This window comes from Phyllobates terribilis, unplaced genomic scaffold (genome assembly GCF_046119375.1).
Source record: "Phyllobates terribilis strain yellow unplaced genomic scaffold, ASM4611937v1 Scaffold_7__3_contigs__length_470593459, whole genome shotgun sequence".
In the NCBI taxonomy this organism is placed as follows: domain Eukaryota; kingdom Metazoa; phylum Chordata; class Amphibia; order Anura; family Dendrobatidae; genus Phyllobates; species Phyllobates terribilis.
In genome coordinates this window covers 375,433,419-375,445,891 of record NW_027362767.1, presented here as the reverse complement: position 1 = coordinate 375,445,891, position 12,473 = coordinate 375,433,419, and the positions used below count along the sequence as shown (strand labels likewise).

The following is a 12,473-nucleotide window of genomic DNA, read 5'->3' as shown; positions in this document are numbered from 1 at the left end:
ATCTCATTCACACGGTGAGGTTTTTTTTCCTTGTGTCTCTTGTGTTGCGGTGCGTTTTGGGTTTTTTTATGTCTATTTTTTCAACATCTTTGATGCTTTTTTTTATCCATTTTATTGAATGCATCAAAAATGCATAAAAAAGAGTAAAATACAAAATGTACGCAGCTTTTTTCCTGCAAAAACAAACTACTGCAAAAAAGCACTGTGTGACCATAGCCTGAGGATCACTACAGTTCCCAATGATCAGACCCCACCATGATGTACAGGCACATCTTTACCATATTCTGTCACTTCTTAAACTTGGAGTTCCCCTTTAATCACAGCTTCTGTTCCTGTATACAGCAGGGTCTGCTGGTATAAATGCGCTGCAGATACTCGGCGCACAGACAGGGGGCGCGCAAGCTGTGCGCAATCACCGGGCAGGACTACATTTCCCATGATGCCTCGCTGTGACAAAGAGTCACCTGCGGAAGTCAGCGTGATCTGTGCTCAGTGCAGGGAGGAAGCAGCTGCAGAGTGCTGGCATGTAATAACGCCCTGCCTGTGTCTGCACCGCACAGCCTGAGCCATTCCAGGTACGGGGGGCTCACACTATTGTGTGGGGGACAGGGCAGTTATTAGGGGGCAGAGGGGCCGCATAGTGGTGATGTAATGGTGGGGGCACAGGCTGGTGCTGACCGCAGCATTATGTGTCATGTGAGCGCTGCTCCGGCTCAGGAGGGAGTTTTGAAATAACCAAGAGATTGCATCAACGAGACTTCCCCAGTGCTGGTGGATTTTATATACTGTCGTGGGCTGCAATGAGCTGCTGTTGGCTAGGGCGCTCCGCCGTGGGCTGCAGTGAGCCGCCGTGGGCTGCAGTGAGCCGCCGTGGGCTAGGGCGCTCCGCCGTGGGCTGCAGTGAGCCGCCGTGGGCTAGGGCGCTCCGCCGTGGGCTGCAGTGAGCCGCCGTGGGCTAGGGCGCTCCGCCGTGGGCTGCAGTGAGCCGCCGTGGGCTAGGGCGCTCCGCCGTGGGCTGCAGTGAGCCGCCGTGGGCTGCAGTGAGCCGCCGTGGGCTGCAGTGAGCCGCCGTGGGCTGCAGTGAGCCGCTGTGGGCTAGGGCGCTCCGCCGTGGGCTGCAGTGAGCCGCCGTGGGCTAGGGCGCTCCGCCGTGGGCTGCAGTGAGCCGCCGTGGGCTAGGGCGTTCCGCCGTGGGCTGCAGTGAGCCGCCGTGGGCTAGGGCGCTCCGCCGTGGGCTGCAGTGAGCCGCCGTGGGCTAGGGCGCTCCGCCGTGGGCTGCAGTGAGCCGCCGTGGGCTGCAGTGAGCCGCCGTGGGCTAGGGCGCTCCGCCGTGGGCTGCAGTGAGCCGCCGTGGGCTAGGGCGCTCCGCCGTGGGCTGCAGTGAGCCGCCGTGGGCTAGGGCGCTCCGCCGTGGGCTGCAGTGAGCCGCTGTGGGCTAAGGTGGGCTGCAGTAGGCCGCCGTGGGCTAGGGTGCTCCGCCGTGGGGTATATACGTTGTTTTGATCGCTTTTATTGTATTTTTGAGGGGGAAAATTATTAATTCTGGGGTTTGTTTTATTTTTAAGCCATTTCAATAATTTTACATTTTGATGGTTCTATTTTGCCAAATATGTTTAATTTTTTTTTTCTCTGTTTACATGGAAAAATGGACCATTGAGCTGAGGAAAATATTTGATATAAAATGTTTTGGAAAGTTATTGCGCTTGTGTTGATCTAGCCAATACTGAAAAAAGCATTTTTCCTATCCTGGGAGATAAGCGGCGCCTTGTGTCTTTGACAGCCGCTGATCTCCTCCCCTCTATCACTAGCTGAATTCTCCAATAACACTTATTCCTATGTTGTGGCCGTATCACGGACTAATCACATTGCACCCAGGAGCACAATGCTGGGACACGGCATCAGCACCTGCAGGTTTGGCTTGTGGCCAGTGTCTGGCAGGCAGAGAGGGAAACATTGCACAACGGGGTCATAGCAGACGGTAAAGTCCAATGAAAAGTGAAAGCAGTGATGGGAGCGTGACGAGACTGGTATGTTGTTTTCTAAGTACAAATCCCAGCATGCTCCACTGGTGTGGAGGACACAGGATGTTGGGACTTGTAGTTCCTGGTCAATCTTACAGCTAACAGTCGGTTTCCCACTATGTAGAAAAGGTCCTCGCGTCTCATTAAAAGCCTTGTCTACGAGGATGGCCTGAGTTATAGAGACTTGTGTTCTGCCGTATGGTCCATGATAAAGGGATACGTTATTGGAATCCGTTTTGCGTTCATAGAAATGTTGTTGTTACTTTTGAGGACTTTTTTTTTTTTTTTCTTAATGGAGACATGTCACCTTAGAAAAATGCTTTTTACCTGCAGATAGAGGGTTAATTTACAGGTAAATAGTGTTTCTGTACTGCAGCCGGACTGCATTGTAAGTGCGGCTACTGGGAGAAAAGGAACTTCTTTCTTCCCATGAGCCGCCGGCTTTGTCATAGGGGCGGATAAAGTGACCTCACTAGTCTGGGACCACATGATTATGAAGCAACATCTTGCAGCCATTTGCTCGCCACGAGTGATCAGATTGTGGCCGCACTGTTAGTAAAGTTCTAAATTAATATCCTAGGATATTATATATATATATATATATATATATATATATATATATATATATATATATATATATATATTTTATTATAATTTTTTTTTTTTTTTATTTCTTGTGCAAAGAGCGTCTCTTGTTCTGGAGGACCTGCCCTGTCCTGCATAACACACTGCACACGGTTTGAATTGGCCGTGTGCAATACCTCATTTCTCCTGTGGGGGTGCTGTACAGAAATTGAACACTTACTGCATGGATTTGCTAAAAGATGACAGCTGATTGGTTCACTGACCCTTCTAACAAATGTCAGAAGTAGATGGCAGCTACACATCAGACGCATCTCCTAGGCCCTGGCTCTGTTACAATTCGTGGAGGGACGATGGGAGGGATTTTTCACATGTGATTTGCAGATTGTCTGTTTAGAATATTTTCTATCAAATGAGGTCATGTTGTCTGAAAGTACATGGACCATCTAGGAAAACCTAAAAATGATAAATGAGCTGTCTAACGCTGTGGTTTGGTGGAGGAAACTGACACAATCAGCAGTTCCTACTTAAATAAATGTGAAACGCGTTGTCATCTAACTCCGTATATAGAGGAACTGCTGTAACTGTACCCAGAATTAATCTCCACCCCCGTACTCAGTAGCTGGGATCACTGGCCTTCTTATGGAGGAACTTAAGATGGTGGTACTGCCTATTGGACTCCAGATCTCAACAAAGTTTTACTCCGGGGATCATCATGATATATTTGGACCCTTTGTATGATGACATGACCCCGGGATATGGTTCATTGTCTCGGAACCTTGGTAAACAGGAGCCATAAAGTAGACAAAGGATCTGTCAGATTGAAATCTAATCTTATTAAAATTCCGATCCTTTCTTCACTTGACATTTTCTGTTAGGGAAGTTCAGAAGCCGTCATACAATTGGATAACTGGCCTGTCCTGCAGAAATTGGCAAATTCGACTGATTCTCCTCTGAGTGTGGTCACCTGGGATGATGTAGAAGAGGGCAGATATCGGTGAAGGCTAATTAAAGGCCTGTTCACATCACATTCAGGAGTTCATTGTGAACCCCCTTAAAAACTGGGTTCGGTCGTTAACTTCTTCAGAGCCATGTACTACGAGAGATGGAGTCACTTTGTGCTCCCTACGGCTTCCTCTTTGGCGGTGTCCGTTGAGCACAATAGTGTGGTAGATACTTTTGTGACCACCTAAAAGGTTTGACATGGTGGGAATGGCGGCCATACAGCTTACAAAACCACTCTGTCTGCCTCATTTTAGTGAGTTACTCTGCCAGGCGTTCTGTCCGAATCCCTTTTTTCAGGCCTTGAGCCTGAACCTCTGACAGTCACACACATGGCCAAAACGTGATGTGAACAGGGCCTTCATTTGGGAAAACGACCGCGATGCAATCTAGGTTGTCAGACTAAGGGCAGAGACAGACTGCTGTATTTCTCATGCGAGGATCGCATCGTATAGTAAACTTTTTACTGGCCGGCACTTCTCCTGACATGAGCTTGGAAGCTGCATAGAAATCCATCACATTATGTTCAGGTCAGGAGAGGTGCCAGCCAGTCCGTTCAGTGCTATGGGATCTCGCACGAGTTATACAGCAGTCTGTCTCTGCACTAACTTTGGACCTCCTGCACTCAATTTTTTTATTTTATTTTTTTTTAGCATTTCTAACACGCCTGTTTCACGATAATCTTTGTGTAAACTGCTCACCATTTGAACAAGAAAACAGTGCTTGAAGTCGGTATAAAATGGAGAGACTCCGACTCCTAAAATATATAATAAATTGGGTTCAGTAGTACAATGCAGGATGTGCTGTAAATGTTTCCATAAGAATTTGGGAAAGTTATGAAATGTTCTGTTCCAGACCTAAAGATCATGGCTATTAGTTGAGATGAATCTGTGCTGCACTTTACGTACACGCTCAGTAGTGAGGCCAGGCTGTGGAGTCGAAAGTCAGGGAAATTGAGGAGTCTTGAGCTGGTGGTTTGGTTTACAGACTCCACAGCCTTGAAAGCAAAACGCTCGTTCATTGGGTGAAATGATGATTTGCGCAGCACAAAACCTCATCATCCTCGGTGCTGCGTCGTCCTATATAAGCAGGACTCTCACTGCCGAGAACAATGTCCGCCTGTGCACAGAACACTCTACTACAGGTTGTTTAGTGCGCATCAATACCGCGATCTGTGTGTGTAAAGAGAATAACAGCCAATTAGTGAATTTACTGATTGGCGGCACTAAACAAACCCTTAGTTTTCATAAACTCCATGAGTTTCAAGCTTTGTTTTACAAGTATTTTCAGTGACTTTTTTTTTTTTTTTTTTCCAGTAAATTTTATATTTTCTGTAAGTTTTCATATCTGCGGGAAAAAACGAATGCAGTTTACAGTTTAAAAATCACTTTAAAAGTGCTAAAAATTAAAAACTGTCTTAAAGTTTAGTACTGATGGTTTAGGCGTAGCACACACCCGTGTAACCTGCACTAATGCCATATAATCAGCCGGATGACTCCGCACATTAATAAGGCTCATCCCTGGACTGATGGAGCCCCCACCTTCCCTTACCAGGTTTATGACCCTCAGTAAACGCGGATGATGAATTGCATCATTCCTATTAATATGTCGGATCTCCACATCCACCTGCCGGAACGTTTTGCTTCCTCTGTAATGGAAGAAATAAAGTGCATTTTGCTAAATCCAAATGTCAGCACTCGACTGATACATGGCCAGCAGTTATATGTGAGCTCTGAAGTCGCACTGATTATATCATTTTTCTAACCGTAGACCGCGGAAAGTGCCTTCATCTAATCCACGTTCTTGCGTCGGGGGCAGGGAAGTTTGGCTTTGATATTGATCTCCTGAAGAACTGGTTTAGCCACTGTCACAAGGATCAGTATAAAGGGGCTTTCCGAGGAGCAGGGATATATATATATATATATATATATATATATATATATATATATATATATATATATATATATATATATATATATATATATATATATATATATATATATATATATATATATATATATTATATTATCCCTTCTATAATATAAATGATTGTCTTGATGACAAGTTTCCTTCCGGTGTAGGGTTAACGGGGCCATTCTTTGTTTGTGATCTGTTCACACAGTGCAGTAAAATCCCTGGAATATTACACAAAATCATCGCATTTTTGTCTCAGTATTTGCAACAGTAAACTGCACCGTGTGACTATTCTCCAGTTTCTGTAGTCACGGCGGTGGTGAATTTGAGCCAGATAGTCCGCACAATTTAAGATTATTGTCTATCAGAAGTTCTGTGTTATCGGATATGAAGCAAGAATTCTCATTCTATCCTGGCAGCGGATTATTCCTAGTACCGGCCTGGTAATATATAATATATTCTGCCGTCTGGCGTTGTAATTACTCTCATTAGTGGATTGCAGATCTGTAACAATCACCGTCTAACGGGCCGTGAAGAATTAGAGGCAAAACAGTAATTTCCTCGCGATTTTGTCAGAGGGAAGTCAGTGTTTTACATGGGGGATTCCTATGGTTACCGCTTCTGAGGGAGTCTCGTCTGACTATAGGCCTTTATTTATGGCGCGGGCTCCGCTCCGTGCTTTCTGCATCTGTTATTTTGCTTTATCAAATGGAACTTTTTTTTTTTCTTTTTTTTTGTCCAATTTCATCTGTTTAAATCAGATTTGTAATATAAAGCTCCTGAGCCCTAATCTAATACCTGTAACAGGGTCTCGTCTACCTTGTGACTAAAAATACTGTGGTTATTCTTAAAGGAAGTGTGAAGAGAAAAAAAGTATGATCTTATTCCTTGCCTGTTTTATATGGGACATGCTCCCAGCTATGGCGTCCCCTTAATTGATTACAGACCGCAGTCTCTTGGGGGCGCGCCATCGCCTTGGGGCCGTGCTGTCGCCCTGGGGCCAGTCCCTTGGTGTTTCGCCGTCACCGCGGGGCCAGTCCTTTGGGCAGTCCCGTCGCTTAGCCGCACCAGTATGATTAAAGGGGTTTTCCACTATGATTGAGAGTTTCCTTCTCTATTTACTGTCCCCATGGTATCCAGGTATTGGCAGCTTCAGCCGGTGTAGATTTGCATTTCTAAGTACATGGTGCGTGAAGTATTATGATAACACCTGCTGAAGTGAAACCACAATACACATACAAACACATGAAGTGATGGCCAACCTTCTCCGTGTAAGATTTCTCTAGCTCGGCAGTCACCTACCTGCGGCTCTTCAGCTGTTCCAAAACTACAATTCCTATCATGCTTCCATGCTTTGACGGCCAGAAGCAAAGATATCCCATCGGATGATTTTCACTAACAAGGGTTCCAGGAATAGGTTTTGTTTTGTTCGGGGCATGCAAGAAAAATCAAGAACAAGTTAAGGCCACCATACACTTTGGATTAAGGTCAGTTGAACTTCCCGATTTCTCCTCGACAGATGAAGTGAGAGTAGAATCGTGCATATTGAACTACATGGCCAAGCATTTATTTCCCAGGAGGAGGTCTCTGGCAGAGGTGTTTGGCAATGCATTACTCCTCTCTCCCCATTAAAACCACATGAGTGCTCTTGCTAAGTGGAGTGTGCATGTGTATGAATGGGTCGGAAGAGGTAGACGTTGGCCAAAAGAGTGTGGGCAGCTTTACAGCTTATCGTTTGGCCCAATTATATCTATGTTGGTAACAAATCACACAACCCTCATCATCCTCGTCAATGATGAGTTACATATAATACGGTCTCTAACCTGGTCTCTTTCTATGATGTTACCTTGGATTAGCATCAAATCTTTCTTTTTTTGGTTTGCAATCTATATGTTGTCAGCAAGGAGCGGTACGAGATGTAGACTAGGAGGATTCAAGCTGATGGTTTCCTTCATCCAGCAGATAATTGGCACTTGATAAATTCTACGTAACGAGTTACATGGTGCAGAGCTTTCAGCCTCTGCAGACTGCTCTCTGACATGTCCGCTCTGCTCTTGGCAGATATGGCCATCCTGTTCGCTGTCGTTGCGAGGGGAACCACCATATTGGCAAAACATGCCTGGTGCGGAGGAAACTTCCTGGAGGTGACGGAGCAGATCCTGGCCAAGATCCCATCGGAAAACAACAAACTGACCTACTCTCATGGCAGGTGAGGCACCGCAGGTGTGATCCCATTGTTCTGATCAATACTGGTTATGTATTACATGGAGAACGCTCGCTGGGACAATACCGGAAATCTACCCGATTCCTTACATTCTGGAACGCACCACCAGGTGTATCATACAATGCCTCGTGATGCTGCTGACACAGGAGGAGGCTGCCGTATAGATGCAGCTCATTTTTGCATCAACTCCGAGGGTAGCAGTAGATGACTTTCAAAATATAACAAGAATTTAGAAACTCCAAATTGCAGGTTAATGGTCTAAATGGAAATGACCTGTGGAGGCGGATTTCAGACTACCTTAGACTCCCAATTGACAATGCAGCAAAGTCGCTGATCATAAATATGCACTTTCACACCCTTTTTTTTTTTCATTATTCTTCATTTGCTTCCTAAATGTAAAGTTAAGCAACTTTCTAAATAGTCTTCATTAAAAGTTTACTACAATGTTGCTGCTGTAGCATGTCTGATAGGTCTTTATCCATCTGAGTGGTCTGCTATAATGTTATGAATTCGTCAGAGCCTCTGCTCCTGTCAGTGTTAGAGATAGCAGCAGGGTGTGCAGTTACTTGTTTGTACAATTTTATAATTATTTTTTTTTGTCTTTTCTTCTAACAGTTACCTGTTCCATTACATCTGTCAGGATAGGATTATCTACCTTTGCATCACCGATGACGTGAGTACTTTCCAAGAGCTGCCGTGATTAATAATTAATTAGCCCCAAATGCAGTACTTTTTACATCTGGAACTAATAGAAATGTATATAATTATTTTAATAGGTCTGCCATAGTGACAGATATTCATGATGGGAAACCCAACCATCATATCATTTATTTGCTGGCATTATTGCTTTGTTAAACCCTTCCCTTCCCAGGACATAATAGTACACCATGATTCGGGAGCAGGTGCCAGCTGTTTTTATACAGCCGGCACCTGTCGCTAATAGCAGCGACCAGAGCTGACGTTCGCCATCAGATCTGGGCATAAGGAGCGGACTGAGGAGCTGAGCCTACTCCATACATGGCGTGTGTCAGCTGTGTTACACAGCCAGCACCTGCCTCCAACAACAACGATCAGAGATTGGCACAATAGATTATCTTTAACCATTTAAATGCTGTTGTCAATTTCTGACAGTGGCATTTCAGTGGCACTGCCCCAGTGAGACACCTATTGGCCCCTCGCTGATGGGTTTCTTTGGCAGCTGAGAGACTGATGAAGGCCCCTATTGCCAACATCCTGGTGCTTCTGGAGGAAATATGTATTGCAGTATTGAAGGATTACAATATATAGTACAAGCAATCTAACTATCACAGGTTCAAGTCTCCTAGATGAATTAAAAAAATAAAGTGAAAAATAGCTGTAAAAAATGTTTTAGAGAATTAAAAAAAAAAAAAGTTTGAATTGCCCAACTTTTCTCCCATCCATTAGAGATATATATACAGTACAGACCAAAAGTTTGGACACGCCTTCTCATTTAAACATTTTTCTGTATTTTCTTGACTATGAAAATTGTACATTCACACTGAAGGCATCAAAACTATGAATTAACACATGTGGAATTATATACTTAACAAAAAAGTATGAAACAACTGAAAATATGTCTTATATTCTAGGTTCTTCAAAGTAGCCACCTTTTGCTTTGATGACTGCTTTGCACACTCTTGGCATTCTCTTGATGAGCTTCAAGAGGTAGTCACCGGAAATGGTCTTCCAACAATCTTGAAGGAGTTCCCAGAGATGCTTAGCACTTGTTGGCCCTTTTGTCTTCACTCTGCGGTCCAGCTCACCCCAAACCATCTCGATTGGGTTCAGGTCTGGTGACTGTGGAGGCCAGGTCATCTGGCGTAAAACCCCATCACTCTCCTTCTTGGTCAAATAGCCCTTACACAGTCTGGAGGTGTGTTTGGGGTCATTGTCCTTTTGAAAAATAAATGATGGTCCAACTAAACGCAAACCGGATGGAATAGCATGCCGCTGCAAGATGCTGTGGTAGCCATGCTGGTTCAGTATGCCTTCAATTTTGAATAAATCCCCAACAGTGTCACCAGCAAAGCACCCCCACACCATCACACTTCCTCCATGCTTCACGGTGGGAACCAGGCATGTAGAGTCCATCCGTTCACATTTTCTGCGTCTCACAAAGACACGGTGGTTGGAACCAAAGATCTCAAATTTGGACTCATCAGACCAAAGCACAGATTTCCACTGGTCTAATCTCCATTCCTTGTGTTCTTTAGCCCAAGCAAGTCTCTTCTGCTTGTTGCCTGTCCTTAGCAGTGGTTTCCTAGCAGCTATTTTACCATGAAGGCCTGCTGCACAAAGTCTCCTCTTAACAGTTGTTGAAGAGATGTGTCTGCTGCTAGAACTCTGTGTGGCATTGACCTGGTCTCAAATCTGAGCTGCTGTTAACCTGCGATTTCTGAGGCTGGTGACTCGGATAAACTTATCCTCAGAAGCAGAGGTGACTCTTGGTCTTCCTTTCCTGGGTCGGTCCTCATGCGAGTCAGTTTCTTTGTAGCGCTTGATGGTTTTTGCAACTGCACTTGGGGACACTTTCAAAGTTTTCCCAATTTTTCGGACTGACTGACCTTCATTTCTTAAAGTAATGATGGCCACTCGTTTTTCTTTACTTAGCTGCTTTTTTCTTGCCATAATACAAATTCTAACAGTCTATTCAGTAGGACTATCAGCTGTATATCCACCTGACTTCTGCACAACACAACTGATGGTCTCAACCCCATTTAGAAGCCAAGAAATCCCACTTATTAAACCTGACAGGGCACACCTGTGAAGTGAAAACCATTTCCGGTGACTACCTCTTGAAGCTCATCAAGAGAATGCCAAGAGTGTGCAAAGCAGTCATCAAAGCAAAAGGTGGCTACTTTGAAGAACCTAGAATATAAGACATATTTTCAGTTGTTTCACACTTTTTTGTTAAGTATATAATTCCACATGTGTTAATTCATAGTTTTGATGTCTTCAGTGTGAATGTACAATTTTCATAGTCATGAAAATACAGAAAAATCTTTAAGGCTGGGTGCCCATGCAGCGTTTTTCAAGCGTTTATGCTGCGGAATTTCCGCAGCGTAAACGCTTGTGAAACGCTAGGTAATCTGCCCCCCACGGTCCCCAAGGGGATTCCGCATGTTCTAAGCACATGCTGTGGATTTTTCCGCAGCGTTTATGCTGCGTACAAAAATCCGCAGCATGTCATTTAATTTTGCTGAAGCGCAGCGGAATGGCCGCCATTGACTTGCATTGAGACGCATAGAATGCGCATCTGTACATTTGACAAGCGGATTCTATATGCGTTTCAATGTGCTGATGGTACCCAAGTCTGGAGGAGAGAAGACTCTCATCCAGGCCTGGGTACCATTGTACCTGTAAAAAAAAGAATAAAATAATAAAGTTTATGCTCACCTTTCCGAAGGCTTCTCTGCATGCCCGCAGCGCTGAAGGACCTTCGGTGACGTCAGTCATGTGACCGCAGGCCCTTCACCGCTCTGTCTCGCGATATGCCGGCAGCCGGGAACCAGCCAGGAACGAGCGCTGCAGCCATGCCGGAGCATCGGGGGTGAGTATAGCTTTATTTTATTTTATTTTTACGGTTCACACTGTATAAATCCATGCTGTTTGCATGGATTTATACAGTGTGACCTAGTTGTCAAGCACTTTCCAAGTGATGCTATCGCCTGGAAAGCGCTTGTCAATCTGCATGCGGAAACGCATGTATTCTGCAGGAAAAACGCATGTACAATCTGCATGCTTTTTTTCTGCTTCATTTCTGCATCGTGGGCACACAGCCTAAATGAGGAGGTGTGTCCAAACTTTTGGTCTGTACTGTAGATATACATATATATAAATCTTTTTTATTATTTTGACGATTTCTCATTTGCTACCAATAAATACAAAATTTTTAGCTTTGAATTTCGGAGACATGTCAGTAGTTTATAGAATAAAACAACAATGCACAGTTTACTCAAAAATATACCTATAAAGAGAAAAATCAGAAAATGAAAATTTTGCAGTGGTCTCTTAATTTTTGCCAGGGGGGGGGGTACACGCACACGTGTGTGTATGTGTGTGTATATATATATATATATATATATATATATATATATATATATATATATATATATATATATATATATATATATATATATATATATATATATATATATATATATATATATATATATATATATATATATATATATATATATATTATATGCTATGACTTTTGGAAGCAGGGAAAACAAAAACAGAAAATTGGTTGCGTTAAGGGGTTAATATATTGTATTTCTATACTATAATGGCCGAGCTATAATAGTCATTAGATTATTCAGATAATATTATCTGTCACTTTCAGGATTTCGAGCGCTCCCGGGCCTTTAATTTCTTGAATGAAGTGAAGAAGAGGTTTCAGACCACGTATGGATCCAGGGCGCAGACCGCGCTCCCCTACGCCATGAACAGCGAGTTCTCCAGTGTCCTCGCTGCGCAGCTGGTTAGTAAATCCCCCCAATGTGTAGATGGGTGGAATAATAAATCTGCGACGTGAGCAAACGTGGAGGGGAGTCAGTAACCAGGATACACATGGACGTGGGGCTACAGAAGCTTTTTAGCCTTCGCCTCTGAGCTCCGCTGTGAGGACGGAGCCGTCATTGTCATGTGAGCCTGAATGATCACAGTCTGTATAAGCCGCGTTCACATGAGCGCATGTGACCCCGCAC

General features: G+C 44.1%; 1 protein-coding gene across 1 annotated transcript in view; it reads left to right on the top strand.

The window, feature by feature from the left end:
- Positions 1–419: 419 nt before the first annotated feature.
- VAMP7 (vesicle associated membrane protein 7) overlaps positions 420–12,473 on the top strand; it is a 19,906-nt gene continuing 7,852 nt past the window's right edge. The window contains exons 1-4 of the mRNA XM_073641382.1: positions 420–575; positions 7,581–7,728; positions 8,359–8,416; positions 12,110–12,247. Of these exons, the coding sequence (XP_073497483.1) occupies positions 7,583–7,728; positions 8,359–8,416; positions 12,110–12,247 (342 nt within the window). The 5' untranslated portion in view covers positions 420–575; positions 7,581–7,582. The remainder of the gene's footprint in view (positions 576–7,580; positions 7,729–8,358; positions 8,417–12,109; positions 12,248–12,473) is intronic.